Source organism: Platichthys flesus, chromosome 8, assembly GCF_949316205.1.
Source record: "Platichthys flesus chromosome 8, fPlaFle2.1, whole genome shotgun sequence".
NCBI classification, from domain to species: domain Eukaryota; kingdom Metazoa; phylum Chordata; class Actinopteri; order Pleuronectiformes; family Pleuronectidae; genus Platichthys; species Platichthys flesus.
In genome coordinates, this window is record NC_084952.1 from 18039096 (window position 1) to 18059804 (window position 20709).

General features: G+C 45.7%; 1 protein-coding gene across 1 annotated transcript in view; it reads left to right on the top strand.

Annotated features, from left to right (window-relative positions):
• tenm2a (teneurin transmembrane protein 2a) overlaps positions 1-18506 on the top strand; it is a 102968-nt gene extending 84462 nt beyond the window's left edge. The window contains exons 14-34 of the mRNA XM_062394358.1: positions 432-551; positions 1958-2219; positions 2510-2777; positions 3977-4120; positions 5421-5670; positions 5998-6018; positions 6144-6373; positions 7587-7741; positions 8035-8136; positions 8384-8557; positions 8858-9495; positions 9801-9976; positions 13837-14072; positions 14163-14459; positions 14692-15249; positions 15348-15617; positions 15735-16145; positions 16256-16366; positions 16527-16794; positions 17286-17416; positions 17519-18506. Coding sequence (XP_062250342.1) covers positions 432-551; positions 1958-2219; positions 2510-2777; positions 3977-4120; positions 5421-5670; positions 5998-6018; positions 6144-6373; positions 7587-7741; positions 8035-8136; positions 8384-8557; positions 8858-9495; positions 9801-9976; positions 13837-14072; positions 14163-14459; positions 14692-15249; positions 15348-15617; positions 15735-16145; positions 16256-16366; positions 16527-16794; positions 17286-17416; positions 17519-18256 — 5560 coding nt within the window. The 3' untranslated portion in view covers positions 18257-18506. The remainder of the gene's footprint in view (positions 1-431; positions 552-1957; positions 2220-2509; positions 2778-3976; positions 4121-5420; positions 5671-5997; positions 6019-6143; positions 6374-7586; positions 7742-8034; positions 8137-8383; positions 8558-8857; positions 9496-9800; positions 9977-13836; positions 14073-14162; positions 14460-14691; positions 15250-15347; positions 15618-15734; positions 16146-16255; positions 16367-16526; positions 16795-17285; positions 17417-17518) is intronic.
• Positions 18507-20709: the final 2203 nt, after the last annotated feature.

Below are 20709 nucleotides of genomic sequence, written 5' to 3' on the forward strand. Positions count from 1 at the left end.
TGTGAATCACTGTCCATGGTGCTGATTCTTGTCTGCATACATTTACACACGAAGCCATCAGATGTTTCAAAGGAAATAACTCATCAAAGTCATGATGAAGGAGCTCTGAAACATTTACATTTTGTTCTTTGTGCATCAGCTAGGGTGCTTACACACACACACACACACACACACACACACACACACACACACATGCCCATCTATATCGACATGCTTTGTTTACATGATTGACGTGAGCTAATCTGGATGGTGTGGGTTGCTGATTGTTTCTAATTAATGAGTGGTGGAAGACTAGAGCAAGAGATGAATGGGGGGAATTGGATGATTGAAAGCCGGCGAGATTAATCAAACCAGATGATTGATGGTTAGGAAGATTGGGCTGATGGATTTACTATCGCTCCGTCACTCTTGTCTTCTCTGTCCTCTTCCAGCTTGGCGTCTCTAATCCGGGGTCAGGTGTTGACGACAGATGGAACCCCTCTGGTGGGGGTGAACGTGTCTTTTGTCAACAACCCTCAATACGGATACACGCTGACACGGCAGGATGGAATGTATGTACATCAGCTACTCAGCCCGCCTTGCTGAGACTACCTCCCCACCTAGACTGTATAATTAGATTAGATTAGGTTAGATTAGATTAGATTAGATTGGATTAGATCAGATTAGATTAGGAAACGTTAATGTTTAATGATCCCAAGATGAATCTAAGATGTTGTTGCAGCAGGAAACAAAAGGGGATTTTAAATAAAAGTATGAGTGAAAGTAAAAACTTTTAAAAAGCATACAATATACACCTCCGCCAAGGCCCAACAGTCCCCTTATGAAACCAATATAAAAAGACTGTTACATTCTGCTTGGCTGAGGTATATTTGGAAAAATGTATCTTAAAGCTATTTATTGAATGAAATATATCCGTGCAATTAATGTTAAATATATTTATTGTTTTACATCAGATTAGATTTTAATTTGTTTGATTCAATGAACATAAGATGCCCAAACTACCAAAATACAATGGCCATTCAATAAACACTTCATACAAAAGTAAGCCCCATAATCCTTTGCTTTTACATCCGTGTTTTAATACCTTTGGTTTAACCCTTCTGACATGTTTTCTGTTTCTCCTCCAGGACTTCCAGGAGTTTTAGTTTGTCGGCTGCTTTAATTTGACTTTTTTTGTCCAATTCTCCTCCCTATACAAGTTAAATTGAATTTAGGTTTGGCTGACACCTGGAACATGTTATTGCCAAAAACTGATTCATTGGTTCCTCAGCCTGACCTCTGCTCATTAAATGTGCGCTTTCTGTGTTTCCTGTCTCAGGTTCTTTAAGCACTCCTACACTCCTCACCCTTTTCACCAGTGCTTTCTTTTTGCAGGTAGTTTTTCTTCCAGTTAGGTCGAGCTGATGCTGAACCATCTGAACTTCCAGTAACATTTAATAGGCTTCATATTTCAGGGGGCGGATACTCACTAGTTTCTCAGACTTGTGAGCATGTTCTGATGTCCTTGCCTGACCTTCTTCTTTACTCTTTGCTTTCACTTGTTAGAGGTTCTTGGCCACAGCACTTCCAAAGCTCTGGCCATTTCTCGTAAGAAATGTGAACCTGTGTATTTTTTATACTCATCATTAACCCACAGCTCACCATGAGAGTAAAGAAGAACATCTGCTGTAAATGAAATCCTATTCCTGTCTATGTTCGGGCATTGTTGTGTTCATGTTTCAGGCCTTGGACTCTTGTCTAAGTATGTGTTGTAAAAGTTTGTTGTACCATAATGTTGAAATATTAATTCCAGGTGTTTTTGTCGTTGAATTATTTCGAAACCAGTGGGGTAAACACTGTGTTAGACAAAGAAAAACATTGACAGAGTATGAGGCCAAAATAACAATCCTTCCACCAACAACACACTCCCTACCCACCTGTACCTCATTCCCATCCTCTTCTTTCAAATCCCCTCCAGGTTTGACCTGATAGCAAACGGCGGTGCATCACTGACTCTGCGGTTCGAGCGCGCCCCCTTCCTGAGCCAGGAGCGCACCGTGTGGCTGCCCTGGAGCCAGTTTTATGCTATGGACACTCTGGTGCTTAAGACAGAAGAGAACACGATCCCGGGCTGTGACCTGAGCGGCTTCGTCAGACCTGACCCTCTTGTGATTGCATCCCCTCTCTCCTCCTTCTTCAGCTCCAAACCAGGGGAGAAACCCATCATACCGGAGACACAGGTGCAGTACCACTGACCTCTGGCAGCCGGTTAATCTTCCCTGTGGTTACCTCTCTGTGTTCCCGCTCTCCTGTATGCCTGTCTCCTGTAGCTCTCTTTCCTTTCTTCTTTCCCTTCCTTAGCTTTTCCCCTCACTCGCTCCCTCTTTCTCTCATTCTTTATTGCCTCTATTGTTTTTTTCCCCTTTTTTTGTCCTTCAGCCGTCAGTGGAAGCGTGACCCCCATTACTCCCTCACTCTCTAATCCCCCCTAATCCCTCTCTTCTGTCATCTCCGTCTCTTTGTCTTCCAGGTGCTGCATGAGCAGATCGAGGTGCCTGGCACAACCCTGAAGCTGTGCTACCTAAGCTCCAGGACGCAGGGTTACCGCTCCCTGCTCAAGGTGACCATGACTCCAGCTGTGGTGTCTATGGGGCTGCTGAAGGTTCACCTGATGGTCGCAGTGGAGGGCCACCTCTTCCAGAAGTGGTTCCACGCCTCACCGAACCTGGCCTACACCTACATCTGGGATAAGACCGACGCATATGGACAGAGGGTCTACGGGCTGTCTGAAGCTGTTGGTGAGTAGAAGGGACGGACGTCGGAGAGGCTGCTTTGCGGAGGATGCTGCGATTTCTTTTCCCTGCCCTCACTGAATAGATTAGAAACTTTACCAGTAAGTAAGGCAGCGCTGGCTCTGTCAGAGGGAGCGAGCAATAATTAGGAATTTTGGGGGAGATAATACACAAGGAACCTGGCCTCCATCCACTACGCAGCGTAGCCCCAGTTAAGTGCTTCTTTTCCAGACGTCTACTTTTCATGGGGGCTGTGCGTGGCTCAGTCAGCCAGCCGTAACTGTGGTGAAGGGTTATTAGCCATCAGGGTGAGTTAGCAGTTAGCTACTGGAGCAGCAAGCAGGAGTCCAGGGGAGCCACAGCGCTATTACACTCTGCCGTCACAGTCGCTCACAGATGCTGTCAGCCAGACACTGCTGTCAGGCCACAGACGCAGTGGACGTCTGGGGCTTCAGTGTGGACTAAAATCACGAGGGGCGTACAGTTTGTAAAATTACTTTCACTCAAAGATCCGGTGGTACCCAGGAGGGACTGTAATTTCACATTCCCCCGAGAAAATGAAGCCTATACCTGGTTTACGATTAGGTTATATTCTGCTAACCGAGGACACAAATGCAGGTGAAATGCATTTTAGAAGCTGAAAAGGTGCAGGCGACAGCGCTCTGCTGTGACTCAACTAGGAGTTGATGTGTTAACACACTTCTCCTCATGGCACATAGGATCACAAGCGCACACACATGCACACACACATAGAGTATTAAAGTACACATGCATGTAAACATGCTCAGAAATTGTCAGGACACAGTGTCCTCCTTGTTTCAGCCCATTCTTCCTTCTTGTGCATTTGACACAAATCGAATGAGAATCCACCCTACCGTCAGCACATGGGCCACCAGCAGAGTTTTAACCGTGGCAACCAGTGCGGCCCAACGGTTTAAATGCCCATCAGGCAATCTGTCCAATTAACAAGGTTTTTAATTGATTTAGCAGCATGTGAGAGTGTTTGTTAGGTGCGAGTGCAAACTTTAGTACAGGTGCTAACTAGCTTCACTGTGTATCACACGTTACTCAATTTAAATGAACTCCGAGGGCTGTGCTGTGAAGTTCTCTTCCTGGATTGTTTCTTTCACGGTTCTTTTTTTGTGTTTCATCATCTTATGCAGTTTCCCATATCTTTGTCTCTATCTGTGTTTTCTCTCTTATAGTGTCAGTGGGCTATGAGTACGAGTCCTGTGCCAGCCTCATCCTTTGGGAGAAGAGGACAGCCATTCTGCAAGGCTATGAACTGGATCCCACCAATCTCGGCGGCTGGTCCCTCAACAGGCACCATATTCTCAACACGCGCAGCAGTGCGTAAACTCACTGAAATGAAAAAACAAAAATATGCTAAGACTTACAGAGCTTTTCTTTATTTTTCCCTCTAGTTTATATTTAGCCTTGTGTAGCAGGTTTACAGTGAATCTCGCAAAACTCGCTTTTGCCTTTTGGAGGGTGCAAACTTCCTCTGGTTCACACTGAGATGCCAGGCACCTCTTTTTTTATCCGTCAGTGGGTAGAGCGTGTGTTCTCTCCCAGTCAGACTCCCTCATCCGCTCACACCATCCCCACTGAGGGAACACGTACGCCAGCCAATCAGCAGAGGCTATGAGAACAGAGCAGGGGGTCACGGATGTGGGGGCAGAAAACCGATTCACGATCTCTATGGCGGTGGGCAACTGAGAGTTGTTCTTGTTTACATCATTTACTATACCATTATCCACATTCTGTGCTGTAATGCTAAAAGGCATTGAGAAATAAATAGGCTGATGCACTCATTCACCTGCCATAGCAATCGAATGTGCTAATGGAACGGACGGAGCTCAGGGACCAGTGGTGTATGGAGATATTTTTAGAAGTGGGGTAAAGCTCACACCCTTGTCACCTTACATTAGCCTGATGTACAACCCTGTGATGGTTTTCTAGCCTGGCGTCAACCAGCTTAACTCACATTCCTCCTTTAGATGAAATATAGACTTCAGATACTGTCTCGATAGCTGATCTCACTACATTAGGGACAGACATCTTGATTATTCTCGAAAATGCTTCAGTGGCGCTTCCTCTGCAAGTGGTCCTATCAAGTACAGGTCATAAATACCACCTCCTCCATGTAAATGGGTTGGGCATGCACCAATCTAAAGTCAAAATTACTCTCAATTACATTTTTGTGATGTCTGTTCAAACGTTAAGATTGGTTTTGATACATCTATTTGATGCTATAATAAATGGTGATGATTGGTCGAGCTCTTGTACTGGGCTACTGCTCAGACGCTAGCTTCTAATGTGTACATATCCAGGTTGTTGTAGCTTTAGCATAGCCGATCAATATACACACTCTATGTTCACAACTCGTGAAGGGCAGAGGTTGATGGGAAGTCTCAATTTTGACCTGATGGTTGTGTTGTGAGCATTAAAGAATCACCAAAGTTATTAGAATTCGTCCCTATGTAACAATTATATCTTTGTTAATGGTTATCCATCCAATATTTGATTAAGTGATTACTATAAATATTGAACAGCACTAATATGGCAAAAAATTATTAACAGTAAAAGTACAAGCTCCGACTGAAATACTCATCCCTGACCTCTTTTACTCTCCTATCTCCTGTCCAGGCATCCTTCACAAGGGCAGCGGTGAAAACATTTTCGTGACCGAGCAGCCTCCTGTTATCACCAGCATCATGGGAAATGGCCGGAGACGCAGCATCTCCTGCCCCAGCTGTAACGGCCTCGCAGATGGCAACAAACTGCTGGCGCCGGTCGCCCTGGCGATGGGCATCGATGGCAGCCTCTATGTTGGGGACCTCAACTTTGTACGCAGGGTTTATCCATCTATGAACACAACCGGCATCCTGGAATTAAGGTAAAACCCCCGAAAATAGAAGTAATAGATGATAGAGATAAGATTGGCTGGTCGGATTAAAGTAAGATGGCAGAAGAAGAAGTAGAGAATGAAAAACATGTAGGATTTTAAACTCCCTTGTCACAGACAGAATGAGGTGAGACACAGGGGATGCTGAGATAGAAGCCGACACTGTGCTCGATACCATTTCCCCAGGGTGTGTTCACCCATGTTTAAATTCTGCTGTTTGCACCACTGCCAGATATGTGTTGCTCTCTGTAGGTTGCTCTCTGCAGAATGTGTGAATTAAGATTTGTTTTGTTTTGCTTTTATCTTTCTTCTTTAAAGGAACAAAGATTTCAGACACAGGTAAGATCCTGGTGATAATAAATTAAAAGCTTCTAGTTCACATTCCAACATTTATAACAAAAGAAAATGTGAAATCCTTCTATTCACCTGCATAATAGTAAACCCATTGTCTCTTGTTGCCATAGTAATAACCCAACCCACAAGTACTTCCTGGCTGTGGATCCAGTATCTGGGTCAGTGTTCATCTCAGACACCAACTCCAGGCGAATCTATCGTGTGCGGTCGCTGACGGGAGGCCGGCTGCTGTCGGACAATGCCGAGGTGGTGGCTGGGACGGGGGAGCAGTGCCTGCCCTTCGATGAACGCTGCGGCGACGGTGGCAAAGCCACTGAAGCTACACTTATGAGCCCCAAGGGTGAGCATCTGCAAAACAAGTCTATGCAATAATTAGTCATCAAGGATTATGACTTAATTTTTGACAATTATCCAAAAACATAATGGATTAATATGCTTTGGTCTTGCACTGTTGGATGTGAGTGCATACATGCCAGAAGGGCCAATAACCCAAGTATTATTGTAGTTCATATCTAAGATTATTTTGCTTCTAATGATGAAGGGAAAATTGGATTTTTCCAGTTTTGAAAGCTTCTTTCTCAGGTGGAGCCACGATCAAGATCAATAGTTCAGCACCCGAGAAATCAAAATATAATTTCCCTTCACACTGCGCCCACTCTTATGACTCAACTAAAGCAGGACGGAGACAAAAGCAGGTTATAAACCAGGCTAATGTTGAACTTGTTAATGGATTCATTTTTGTGGATCATCGGATGTTAGAACATTGTGACACCAAACTGTCAAGGATGTCACACTGTCACATTTCCTATCGGCGTGTGTGTGCATGTGGGACTGCAGTTGTTAGTGTATATGCAGTCTGTGTGTGTGTGTGTGTGTGTGTGTGTGTGCTCACGGTTGTTGTGAGAAGATGGCAGAGATAGGTGAAGACAATGAGCTACTGATTCCTTCTTACCTGTCACAGGCAAAGTCAGTCGGTGCAAATCAGCTTGCCACCCCAACACCCCCCCACCCCCTTTTTCTCCTCCCTCTCGTTTGCTGCGTGCCCTCTGCTGCAGCCTCCATCTGTTGTTGTGTATCCTCACTCCGTCTAGAAGTTATTTTTTGGGCAGAGTTGCCTCAAACAAACCCACCTGTCTGAGTGCCGGCTGCCTGTTAGACCAACGCGGCTGACACGACTGCACCACTGTAAGGGGTGACAAAAAAATAGAGGGGTCGAGCGGAAATAAAGAAAGGAAGTAGAGCGCAGCAGATCACTTGTCTTCTTAAGGAATCTGCTTGCAATCTGCAATCGCCCTCTGGGAGGAGCGTGAGCTCAGCTCTGCATCCCGATGACTCATCCAGAGGAAGAACACTCTCGGAACACTTCAGTGTGCGTTCCATCACTTTGTTCTCCCTCATTCGCTGAAGCATTGAGCAGTTCAGCTGTCAGGGCCGCTCTCTGTTTCCAGGCGCTGGAAAGAGTGAAGTTTAATTGACTTGAAATGTTCTACGGGTTGCCGGCGGTGTTTGTGTTGTAAGTCGTCACTCATTGTGGTTCATCTCTGCCTTGACAGGCATCGCCGTGGATAAAAACGGCCTGATGTACTTCGTGGACGCCACCATGATCCGTAAGGTGGACCAGAACGGCATCATCTCCACTCTGCTCGGGGCCAACGATCTCACCGCCGTACGGCCGCTGAGCTGTGACACCAGCATGGACGTCAGCCAGGTACGATGGTTATAGGAGGCAGTGCGGGAGAGACAAGAGGTGATGGCACAATAGATGATGATCTAACAGCCGAGTAAGTGCTGAGCCATGATGATTATATAAAAAAAAAACGCCAGCCGGGAGGGACTGATTTAGGGAGTCCATTGATAAATTGGTGTATCAAAAGAAAAATGAAGATGGCAGTCACTTAAAACAATGAAGAAGAGACTTGTCCCAGCCTTGGCGTCCGTTCAAAATGCTCCCCCTCTGGGTAGACATCGCTTGATATACAACTTCTGTTTCTGCCCTCCCAGGTGCGTCTCGAGTGGCCGACGGACTTAGCTGTGAACCCCATGGACAACTCCCTCTATGTCCTGGAGAACAATGTCATCCTACGCATCACTGAGAACCACCAGGTCTGTACCACAGGGCCGAATCACCTCTGCAAACCCCTTTGGGTGGACCCTCGCAAAAGGGCTTTGACGGGATTAAGTCCCAATTAGGCTCTCTCCAGCAAATTAGAAGTAAAAGTTCAAATCCTAACAAAGTTTTACTACTGCAGTAACTAAGATATTCTACTTTCTGAAGTCTCACTTCATGGAAACTTTCCTAGAGTTTCCGTTGTTTGATCACAGATGTAACATTTTCTGTTGTCGCCCACAGGTGAGCATCATAGCCGGTCGGCCCATGCACTGTCAGGTGCCAGGCATCGACTACAGCCTCAGCAAGCTGGCCATCCACGCTGCCTTGGAGAGCGCCACAGCCATCGCCCTGTCTCACACGGGCATCCTCTACATCGCTGAGACAGACGAGAAGAAGATCAACCGCATCAGACAGGTAGAAGACGCTGACGTGCAGAACCCGGTTCATTGCCTGTCTTTGTTTTAGAATGAATCAGACTCGTTTTGTTTTCTTGGCAACAAAAAGAGAGTGAACAACTGGTCGGTGTGCGTGGGGGTTTTCTTTGAACATTCTGAGACTCAACATTTAGTTCAGACACTATTTAGTTTTTTTTCCTACTCCTCTCTTTTGATACCTCAAAATTAAATTTTTCTCTGTTAATACTCTTTCGTTCATTCAGGACTTATTTTGCAATAACCTTCTTCCCTTCATCCGTCCGTGTGTGTTTTTTTTCAGGTCAGCACTAATGGAGAAATCTCTCTCCTGGCCGGCGCTGCCTCCGACTGCGACTGCAAAAACGACGTCAACTGCAACTGCTTCTACGGCGATGAAGGCTACGCTCCCGATTCCGGCTTGAACTCCCCCACCTCCTTGGCCGTGTCCCCTGATGGGAGCCTCTTCATCGCGGACCTCAACAACATCCGAATCAGAGCCGTGCGAGCCAATCGGCCCGGCCCGGCGGTGTCGAGCGTTGGCTACGGAGGAGCCGCTCAGTACGAGGTCGCCTCGCCGAGAGAGCAAGAGCTGTATGTGTTCAACGGAGAGGGGCTTCACATCCAAACCATTAGCCTGGTAACCGGGGAGCCGCTTTACAATTTCACCTACGGCTCTGATGGAGAGCTGGCCATGCTGGTGGACAACTGCAACAACACGGTGAAAGTACGGAGGGACGGTTTGGGCCAGGGAGGTGGAGCCGGCCTGCTCAGACTGGTGCTGCTGCCAGAGAATCAGGTAGTGACGCTGGGACTGGACCCCACAGGGGGGCTGCGTAGTGTGTCGGCCCTGGGCCAGGAGGTGGCTCTGATGGGCTACAGTGGCAACACAGGCCTGCTGGCCACCAAAGCTGACGAGACTGGATGGACCACGTTTTACCAGTAAGTGTGTGACAGAGGGCAAAATGTCTGAATATGTTTTTCATCCATCTCAAATACAAAATGAAGTTTTGCCAGCTTCATGTTCCTCATGCTCTGTTGAATTCCCAATTACTAGTGCTCCCAACACAGTGCTCTCCTGCCCCCTAATGTTTGCTTTTATAACTACAGCCAATTCCTCTCTAAGATGACCTCGCTCTGTGTCTCTGTGTCTGACTGTGCACACGTGTGTCTCCACATATATGTGGTACAAGTATTTATACATCCTCCTCTTGCTAATCGGCCTCACTGCAATCTCCCATCCCCAGGTACGACAGCGAGGGTCGCCTGACCAATGTGACTTACCCCACGGGCATGGTGACCAGTCTCCACCGCGAGATCGAGCGCTCCATCAACATCGACATCGAGAGCTCCAGCAGGGACGACGATGTCACGGTCATCACCAACCTGTCGTCAGTGGAGGCGTCGTACACCGTGGTGCAAGGTAGACACTCACGCTGCTTTCAGACATCATCCTGAGGGGCTCTGAGTCTGAGTCACTGGCTCACGATATGTTTCCGGACCTTGTTCTGCCAGGCCACTGATAAAATGTCCAGGACATGTCAGAGCGGGGATAAAAAAAGAACAGCTTGTTGAGAATTGACACATTGGTGACGTTTCTAGCATGTGACGGACACAAGAATGGAAAAAAAAAAAAAAGATTCCCAAATATCTCAGGATGAAAGAGGGCAGCAATATACTTGATTTCCACAGCATGACTTTCTACATCATGTCCTGCTGCCTCCATCCTCTTCCCAGAAACCCCCCCTTTCCTGAATGTTCCGGACATTTTGCTATTATTGTGAACACGTTTGACTCACATGGGAAAGGCAACGTCTGGATAATGTACTGACCCAATTGTAAAAAAAAAAAAAAACGTGTGTGGCATGAAGGTGAATCAATTCTGAGCTTTAATCCTTAACATTAATCAGTAGGAATTTAAATTAATAAAAAAAAAAAAAAATGATAATGATGTTGATTAAGTATATTTGTTTTGGATAAAGATAAATCCTAAAAAGGCAAATTTCAAATGGTTCTTTTTTTGTGGCAACCGAGCCTGATGAGATACACAATTTTATCTTAGCAATTCAAAAGCACAGCCGCCCTCTGTGATGGTGGATGTGCACTGGCCTGCCGCTCCTAATTGAAAGTCTTGTTATTTTCACTCAGTTATGTGTCTGCTCCAGGAGATTATTTTCCATCCTTTCCCACAACCGGCTCTCTCGCTCCCTCTCATGGAGTGAAAAATTACCGATATACGGTTGTTAATCCCAGCTGGGATCCGCCTGCTTTTGAATATCATCACAGCAAAAAATTCATTAACTCATGTAGAGTGAATCCTGCTCATCCCTCAAGCTTTCTCCTCACATGCACGCACCAACATACAAATGCAGCTCTCGACCAGTTCCCATGATCCCTCAGCTTATCTGGTCTGTTTAGAGACGAAGGAGGAGGAGGAGGGAGAATAATTGTCTCCTTTCTTTTGACCGGAGCAAGCGGTGTGACAGAAGTGTGAATGCAGCCTGTGGGCTACACAGGGCCTCGGAAGAGAATCAGTTGTGTATGTATTCAGGGATCCACCTGGGCTGCGGTAGGAGAGTTGTTCACAGAGCCGTAAGTCATTTAAGGTTTCCGGCGCACTATGTGGGGTTCAGCACAGCTCTCTGCTGACATACTCACTTAACCGTCTCCCTCTCTTTCCACTCTCTCTCTCGCTCTCTTCATTAACTTCTGCACAGTGAATTCTCCTTGGCCCTCGAGCTCTCATTTCTCTCTCTCTCTCTGTCTCTCTCTCTCTCTCTGTCTCTCTCTCTCTCTCTCTCTCTCTCCCTCGCCTCTGTTTTATTACAAGGTTGTTCAGACAGAGGGAGCAGAGAAGATTTATCTGAAGGCTGTTGCTGCCAAGTCAATGGAAAAAGCTTCACTTGTCTGTTTGAGGCATTGTTAAAACGTGCCTGGAGCTTTATTACAAATTGGCCTTATGGATTACTGTCATTTATGGCGGCGCTTCAGAGGGAGACGCCATCTGATCTTCTCACCTTTTTTTGAATGAAATAAAATAAAAAAACAACCCACCACCACATCAACTGTGAATCTGCCCGAGCCGAAAACATCTTTATCTCACTTTCGATCCCTTCAGTGTGATCAAGACGCCTGTTTTCTGACATCGGGGGGGGGGGGGAGCCTCAGCGTTAGACATGGGCTTATCTGCTCCCATGCTTGTGTTTCAGAGTGAGTCATTAAATTGCAGAGATGCACAGATTGTGTAGAGATGTCAGTTTAGCCTCGACTATTTTTTATTTCAGACGATTTCTGGAGTTTGGAGGAACTTGAATCGGGTCCATAAATGTTTAATGGGCATGATCCGGTTCTTTCTGTCACGAGCCTCTAGGCTTATGACTGGAACGTCCCATTTTCTATTAAACTTAAGAGGGTTTACTGCACCTCCACAAACGTGCACGTTCAATTTAATTTCCTTGCATCATTAAGCGCTTTCCCATAGGGTTCGGAAGTGTTTGAGTTTGAACTGAATTCAGTGCTGGTACTCAACGTTCTGGTACAACACGCTCGAAAGATAGTTTTCAAATATGCTGTCTGTTGCAGTGACGAAATGACCTAAAACTGGTTTACATTCAAATTAATACATAAATCTTACGCTGAACTATATTATTATATAAACCTTTTCTTTGAGGACTCTGACGAAAATCTTACGTCAACCTAGACTGAAAAATCCAAGTTACATCCACAACAACTTGTGGACGATGCCTCACGTAATGCTTCATCGACCGTGTAGGTCTCAGCTTCTTTACCGCTGGCTGCAGTCGTGCTAACATTAGTTTGACAGCTGCTCAGGAGACTTGGCTTTTCTCAGGCTATGAAGCTCGGTGCAGTCATCAGCAGGCCCACACAGAATCTGCACACACAGCATTGTGACGACACCTCTGCATATTTTCCAAAGATTTTAAACAAATAGACACACGCTCCTTGTAAAACTTTAATTCAACACTCCCCCTCTGCATGTGTGGGATGTATTGTATGGTGTTTTCAGTGGGCAATAAAGATGCAGTGATTTGAAAAGTGTGCTTGTTTGAGTAAACCCTGATCACTTTTTCCGCAGTCCAGTCAAATGTAAAGGATTTGATTCAAGTCCCTCCATTACTGCAGCGCACATATACTCACTTTCACCAGGGAACACAGAGCTCAGAGGGTAGAGATACTCTCATAGACATTTCACTGGGACTCTAAGATCCAAGTTGGAAATATGTCAAAAATATAATTTACAGCCGAGGAACTGAGGAGGCGCCATTTGTGAACAGAGGTTACTGCGAAAGAATCAGAAAAATAAACTAATTTCAAGAGATGAAAGCCTGGTCCTGTTTATCCTATAAGCTAAACGGAAGGTTCAGAGCCTTTTTGTTTTGACCAATGACGTTGAAATATCTGGAGTAAAATATCATGTGGATGGATTGCTCTGATATTGTGGCACAGACATATTTCTCTTCTTATATTTAATTAACTTGGTGATCTCATAATTTTTTCATCTAGTGCTTCATGAAATTGAAGCTGTCATTTTCTTTGTATCTCATCAATCATCATTTGTTTTGTCCAAAAAACTGAACAACGAACAAGTAGCCACAGTTAACTCAATATATCATCCTCACCCAATGTTCCCATACACAATATATAATGATAATACATTTTATTAAAAATGTATATTTTTTTTAGCTAATGTACTACGTAATTTCCAAAGAAAACCATCAAACCCTCAGTCACATATTTTGAAACATGCCAGAATCTATATCAACATCAATATACATCGCCCATACACCTATCAAATGATGTGCAAGTATAATATTGACAATAGAGATATAAAGGAGATAATTCAAAAGTTGAAATTAAGGATCTCATATATATTGAATTAAACTGTATTTCTATAAAATGATACAAAATTCACATAACAGAATGCTAAGGAGAAAAATACTATAAGACTTATAAAAACAATGAAATCAAAAAGATTAATTTAAATGAATTAACCATAAAATAATAAAATATTAAATTATTATTATGGATGCCTCAAGGTCAGTTAGATCATTAAAAAACTTTCCTCATTAAATAACTTTTTTATGGAACAGGATGTTCCTCCTAGACTAATAGAGCACTATGTTGTTAATGTCTGACACCAAACATCTGGTCATAGGTTTGCTGGGGTTCTGACATTCCTTCCTCGATACAGAGACTAGTCCCTGTGCTTCTTTGGCTTCTTGTCTCCTATCTAACAGTGTGTGTATGTGTCTCCCCCTCTAGACCAAGTAAGGAACAACTATCAGTTATGCAACAATGGAACCTTGAGAGTCATGTACGCCAACGGGATGGGCATCAGCTTTCACACGGAGCCCCACATCCTAGCAGGCTCTGTGAGCCCAACGATTGGTCGCAGGAACATCACACTGCCCACAGACAACGGCCTCAACTCCATCGAGTGGCGCCTGCGCAAGGAGCAGACCAAGGGCAGGGTCACTGTTTTTGGCAGGAAGCTTAGGGTGAGTGTTTTTGTTTTGATTAAATCTAGATATTAACCACAGCTTCAATATAGGCATTAAAATGTAACTCAAAATGTTTCTCTTCCTCAGGCTCATGGACGCAACCTTCTCTCCATTGACTTCGACCGCAACACACGCACAGAGAAGATTTACGACGATCACCGCAAGTTCACACTGCGCATCATGTACGACGCTCAGGGCCGCCCGGCCATGTGGCTGCCCAGCAGCAGTCTGGCGGTGGTCAACGTGTCCTATTCAACCACTGGACAGCTGGTTGGGCTGCAGAGGGGGAGCATGAGTGAGAGGACGGAGTTCGACACCCAGGGACGCATCCTGTCTCGCTCCTTTGTGGACGGGAAGGTGTGGAGCTACAGTTACCTCGACAAAGTGAGTTTATTTATCTTAAACATTGTCATCCTAGAGTCATGAAAGCAATGGCGAGCAAGGATAATAATTTGGTTTGCAGAATTGAGTGAAAAAATAAATAACTTCCAGGGTTATTAAGATTCAAATTTGTCAGCTGAGAGAACTTACTCCTGCTGTTATTTCACAGGACGCGAGTCCCCCATTGACAATGCGATTCAATTAATCCGCCTTTCGCCTTCCTTCATTTCTCCAGTCCATGGTGCTGCTCCTGCAGAGTCAGAGACAGTATGTCTTTGAGTTTGACGCCTCAGGTCGGGTCACAGCTGTCACCATGCCCAGCGTCGCCCGCCATACCATGTTCACGCACGTGTCACTTGGCTACATACGCAACACCTACAACCCCCCAGAGAGCAACGCCTCCATAATCCATGACTTCAGCGAGGACGGCAGACCTCAGGCCACGCACTACCTGGGCACCGGCCGCCGGGTGCTCTACAAGTACGGCAAGCTGGCCAAGCTGTCGGAGATCGTGTACGACAGCACCGCCGTGACTTTCGGCTATGACGAGACAGCTGGCGTGCTGAAGATGGTCAACCTGCAGAGCGGGGGCTTCTCGTGCACCATTCGCTACCGCAAAATGGGCCCGCTCATTGACAAGCAGATCTACCGCTTCAGCGAGGAGGGGATGGTCAACGCGAGGTTCGACTACACGTACCACGACAACAGCTTCCGTATTGCCAGCATGAAGCCAGTCATCAGCGAGACGCCGCTTCCTGTCGACCTCTACAGATACGACGAGATCTCTGGAAAGGTAGAGGGCAGACATCTGGTCCTTTAGTTGTTTAACTTTCAAACAAATGTACTTTCCTTGCCTGACCCTCTCTCTGAAACCTTCCCTCCCTCCTACAGGTGGAGCACTTTGGAAAGTTCGGGGTCATTTACTACGACATTAATCAGATCATAACCACAGCCGTTATGACGCTGAGTAAGCATTTCGACACCCACGGTCGCATCAAGGAGGTGCAATACGAGATCTTCCGCTCGCTCATGTACTGGATGACGGTGCAGTATGACAGCATGGGACGAGTGGTGAAGAGGGAGCTCAAGATTGGGCCTTATGCCAACACCACTCAATACCGCTACGATTATGATGGAGACGGACAGCTCAGCGGCGTCAAGGTGAATATTCTGCGTGGGGACGATTACCTGAAGAACCTGATGTGTCAACTTCTCTTAATTTGATCCATGATCTGGAATCTGTCACTTACTCTTTGCTCTTGTCAATGTTTTATTCAGGTAAACGACTGGTCTACGTGGCGCTACAGCTACGACCTGAACGGCAACCTCCACCTGCTGAATCCCGGGAACAGCGCCCGCATTTTGCCCCTCCGCTACGACCTCAGAGACCGCATCACACGCCTGGGGGACGTCCAGTACCGCATGGATGAAGACGGTTTCCTCAGCCAGCGTGGCTCTGACATCTTTGACTACAACTCCAAAGGTCAGCTCCTGCGGGCCTACAACCGAGGCCCCGGTGGCTGGAGCGTCGTGTATCATTACGACGGGCTGGGCCGCAGGGTGTCCACGAGGAACAGCCTGGGACAGCACCTTCAGTTCTTCTACGCCGACCTGAACCACCCAACCAGGGTCACGCACATCTTCAACCACTCCAGCTCGGACATCTCATCACTGTACTATGACTTACAGGTAGGCGTGTTAGATTTCCACACATATCCTGTCCATATACTGTATTACAACATATCAGCCAAATCCTCATCCCATCAAATATATTGAATTTCTAACTGTGTCATTATCAGGGACATTTGTTTGCCATGGAGGTGAGCAGTGGGGAGGAATATTACATTGCCTCTGACAACACCGGGACACCACTGGCTGTCTTCAGCAGCAACGGACAGATGATCAAACAGGTACAAAAAGTAGCCTTGGATTTATTTGCCATAAATGATAAAATAAATGATTTTGCCCTTTTTTGTGTCCTTTGGGCGTAACTCAACCCGTGTTGAAGGTTGACCATCTGAGGATGTATTGAGAATCAGAAAGCTAAAAGAGTCTGCTTCTGTCCCTCAGGTGCAGTACACAGCCTACGGAGAAGTGTACCTGGACTCTAACCCAGAGTTCCAGCTGGTGGTAGGTTTCCACGGCGGCCTCTACGACTCCTTGACTAAGCTGGTGCACTTCACCCAGCGGGACTATGACGTCCTGGCCGGACGCTGGACCTCGCCCGACTACAGCATGTGGCCCAAGATCGGGAAGGATCCCGCTCCATTTAATCTGTACATGTTCAAGAATAACAACCCCCTCAGTGACATGCTGGATGTCAAGAACTATGTCACAGGTAAAGGGCAAAATACGACATAACACAGTGAATATTTAGAATTCGGTTTAAGGAATATTTTTACGTAAACTAACCATTTAAAATGGTTGAAAAAGGCTTAAACGCTGCGAATTTCATCAGAGCACATTAAAAACTACTTTACGACAGAAAATCTTTATATTTACTGAATAAATAAACAGAAATCAGTGGTGGAGGAAATAAATCGCCTTCAGTGAGGTAGAGATACCGTAAGAATGTGCTTTGTTTCATTATATAGGTCAAACTATAATGTCCTGACATCGATATCAGCAGTGCTCAGCAGAAGCTGATTGTCATAGACCAGATTTATGTCGGGAGCAGTGTACTGCAGCCGCACCGTGGCTGAAATCTTTACACAACACCAAGAGAGTCACAGAAGAAAACACACATTGACTTTTCCATGCTAAAAATAATCCAGTATGTTTATACCCGTCCTTCAGCAAAGTCATTTTCTGTCCTGTCTGCTGCTGCAGATGTGAAGAGCTGGCTGGTGATGTTTGGCTTCCAGCTCAGCAACATAATCCCGGGGTTCCCTCGACACACGCTCTACTTTGTGGAGCCTCCGTACGAGCTGCAGGCCACCCAGCACTGCGAGAGTGGACAGGTATATACGACTGTACAGGAAAATATGGCTAACGCAATAAATCTAGTTGTTAGTAGCTTCCGTTGTTAATGTTCGTTTCAATACTGTATCCACCTTTTCCAGCTCATCACCGGTGTGCAACAGGCAGCAGAGCGGCACAACCAGGCGTTCATGGCCCTGGAGGGTCGTCTCCTCAACAAAGACCGTCGCCGGCGAAAGGACAAGCTGGGTCACTGGTTCGGCACCAGCACCCCAATTATAGGTCGAGGCGTGATGCTGGCATTGAAGGAGGGCAGAGTAGTGGCCGGTGTGTCAGCGCTGGCCAGCGACGACAGCCGCAAAGTGGCTCTGGTGCTCAACGGCGCCCAGTACCTCGAAGGCACCCATTACACCCAGGACGGGAAGGACTGTCACTACTTTGTGAAAGTTGGCTCTGCCGACAGTGACCTGTTGTCGCTGGGGCTCACGAACGGCCGCAAGTCACTGGAGAGCGGCATCAACGTCACAGTGAGCGGCCGCTCAAGAAGAGGGGTGACCGTGGAGTTTGCCGTTCCGTCGTTAATACTGAGTGTTCGATACGGGCTAGCGGTGGACGTGGTGGATGAGGAGAAGGTAAGACTTTTGGAGCTGGCCAGGCAGAGAGCCTTGGCAGGGGCCTGGTCGAAGGAGCAGCAGAGGGCCAGAGACGGGAAGGGAGGGAGCCGCCTGTGGACGGAGGGGGAGCGACAGCAGCTCCTGACCACAGGGAGAGTACAGGGCTACGACGGCTACTACGTGCTGCCTGTGGAGCAGTACCCAGAACTGGCTGACAGCAGCAACAACATCCAGTTCCTCAGACAGAACGAGATGGGCAAGAGGTAACAGCCCACCTGAACTCACCTGAGGGGGCGGACTCTTCCCTCTCTTCCACTTTCATTTCTCTGAATCCTTTTTCCTACCCAGCCTCCTCAGCCCTACCCCTTTCAAAACCCATCGAGGATTAACCAACAAATGGGGTTACTCACGGAACGCTGCAGGGACTTTTGAAAAAGAATGACTTAACAGAAAAACATATTATTGTTAATTTGACTGCCATGGGCATAAAGATTTAAGTTTAGACAAAACGGTTCTTTACGTTTAACGGTTAATTTCTCTCTTGCTTTTGGAAAAAACTTTTTGGAACACTGAAAAAGCACTGAAGAACTTTAAGAGCTGTTGCTTAATGAATAAGAAGATTCCCCTTTTTAAAAAAGATAGTGATATTTTCGCCCCTATTTTTTGGGTCACACTGCGAGCGGCCATGACGGCTGCTGAACACCGCCGTGGAGTTGTTACTGCGCTGGCATCTGCAGTGAAGGCTTGTCTGTCTCTAATAGACGCTGAAGGGCAATAGGGACCAAAGGGGAGACAAAGCCGCTCCAGAGAGCCGCCGTGACAACTGCACATCGAGAGAGGACGTCAACAGACGAAGCGACAGACATGGCAAGGTTAAAACGAAAGGTTGTCCGATACCAGGAGTCGTCTCCCTGTCTCAGGCCTCCCACCGTCCACCTTGGACCAGTCCTCCGCTGCCGAGGCGGCGCACGTCCAACTCGGCTCGCGGCATCCTCCAACAAATCCAAGCTGTTAATGGACTAGAAAATGAACTTTTTAAGAAAAAAAAAACGAAGAAAAAAATAGTGATGGCTATATTTGTGGACAGTGGTATCATACAGCATTGCTTATTTTGAAATGGGGAGAAAAATCATATTACTACGTATGTGTCTGACTACACTAAATTTCAGGATGTTGCGTATACTGTAGATGCCGTAGTTTTGTACGTTACAGTCGCGGTAGAATTGTGAGACTTTCACCAAGGCACTTCTGTACAGAACGATCGAACACACACACTCACAGAGTCTGAAAAACATGCGAATTTAGTATTTATTTGATTTTATTCTTTTTTTATTTATTTATTATTAGTACTATATGACAATCATGAATGAGTCACCATTTCTATTTGAAATGAATATAAACGGACAAGTTATTTTCTTTTGTAAAATATGTATGAAATGTTCATTTCTTTTTTGGTTTTGTATTAATTTTCAGTTTGCTGCCAGGGCAAATAATAGTCACTCTCAAAAAAAGAATAATTTATGTAATAAAGTGTTTTAAAAGAAAAGAAGGGGTTTATACTTTAAATAAAGTCTTTAAAACTGTGAAATCTGTTTTTTCGAAAAATATATTTCGATGTACAGTGTATAGACCTACCTTTATGCAGCACAGTAGAATATTGTTCAGAATATCAAGTTTTATATTTCTAAGAGGAAGTGGCTTGTAATGTGCAAAATCTTTAGCTGGTCTTACTACTCTAGAGTTTTGTGACACTCTAATATTCCATATCTACAATATCAATCCCCAGTTTGTTGTTTTTTGACTGTTTTCTTTGTTTTTCGGAAGCAGAGCTTGTTTCTGTCCTAGATCCCGACAGCAGTAGCAGTAATGGATCCCTCTCACTGTGAAGAGACTCGTGCTGGATGTCATAATGTACCAAATCAGTATTATCAAAAAGGATGATTCTTATACATTCACTGAAAACGAGACTCTTCTGAGAACCTTAACAATAAAAAGCATAATTGTTTACTTCATCTTGGGCACCGTGTAGTTCACTTTCATCCCACGTTTGTGTTTTGAGGCCTCCCGATGTTCTTTCGCAGGAACCGAATCCAGCAGGATTGAGGGGAATCCCAGTACAATCACACAATCTCTGGAGTGTGGTTGGGCTTCTCTCCACTGATCTTCATTCTTTGTTTACTTTGCATCAAGCTCACTGATGATAACAGAACATTTACATCAATGTCTTCCACGCTCCAAGCAGTTTCTTCTGCTTTCTGTAATAAACACGAATACACAGGGGCCAATGTTTTTGACATTGACTGTTAGTCGACCCTAATGTGCTTTTAATTGGTCATTAATCTCACCCTGTTAACTCCAAACGCTCCAAAGAGCTTTGACGTTTTTCTTTCCTGGGATAATTTTCCTCTATTGAATTTCCGATGCCTCATCTCCTTTCAGCAGAGATTGAACGGGTTCTGGTGTATAATGTTTTTTACAGCAATGGATTAAATGGCTATTTAGAATGTCACGTTGAACCCACAGAGAGCAGCAGACATTTGTGCATGTTGTAATCGATAACCCTGACGTGAGGAAGTCACAGGATCCATGTCTTGCATAAGCTGATTTACTGGCATGACTCCCTTGATGGAAGCACATGACGCCGAGCCATCACTAATGTTGAGTCACACAGTAACGCTGTGTCTCAGATGCAATGCTTCTGTAAGTACACTGTGTACACA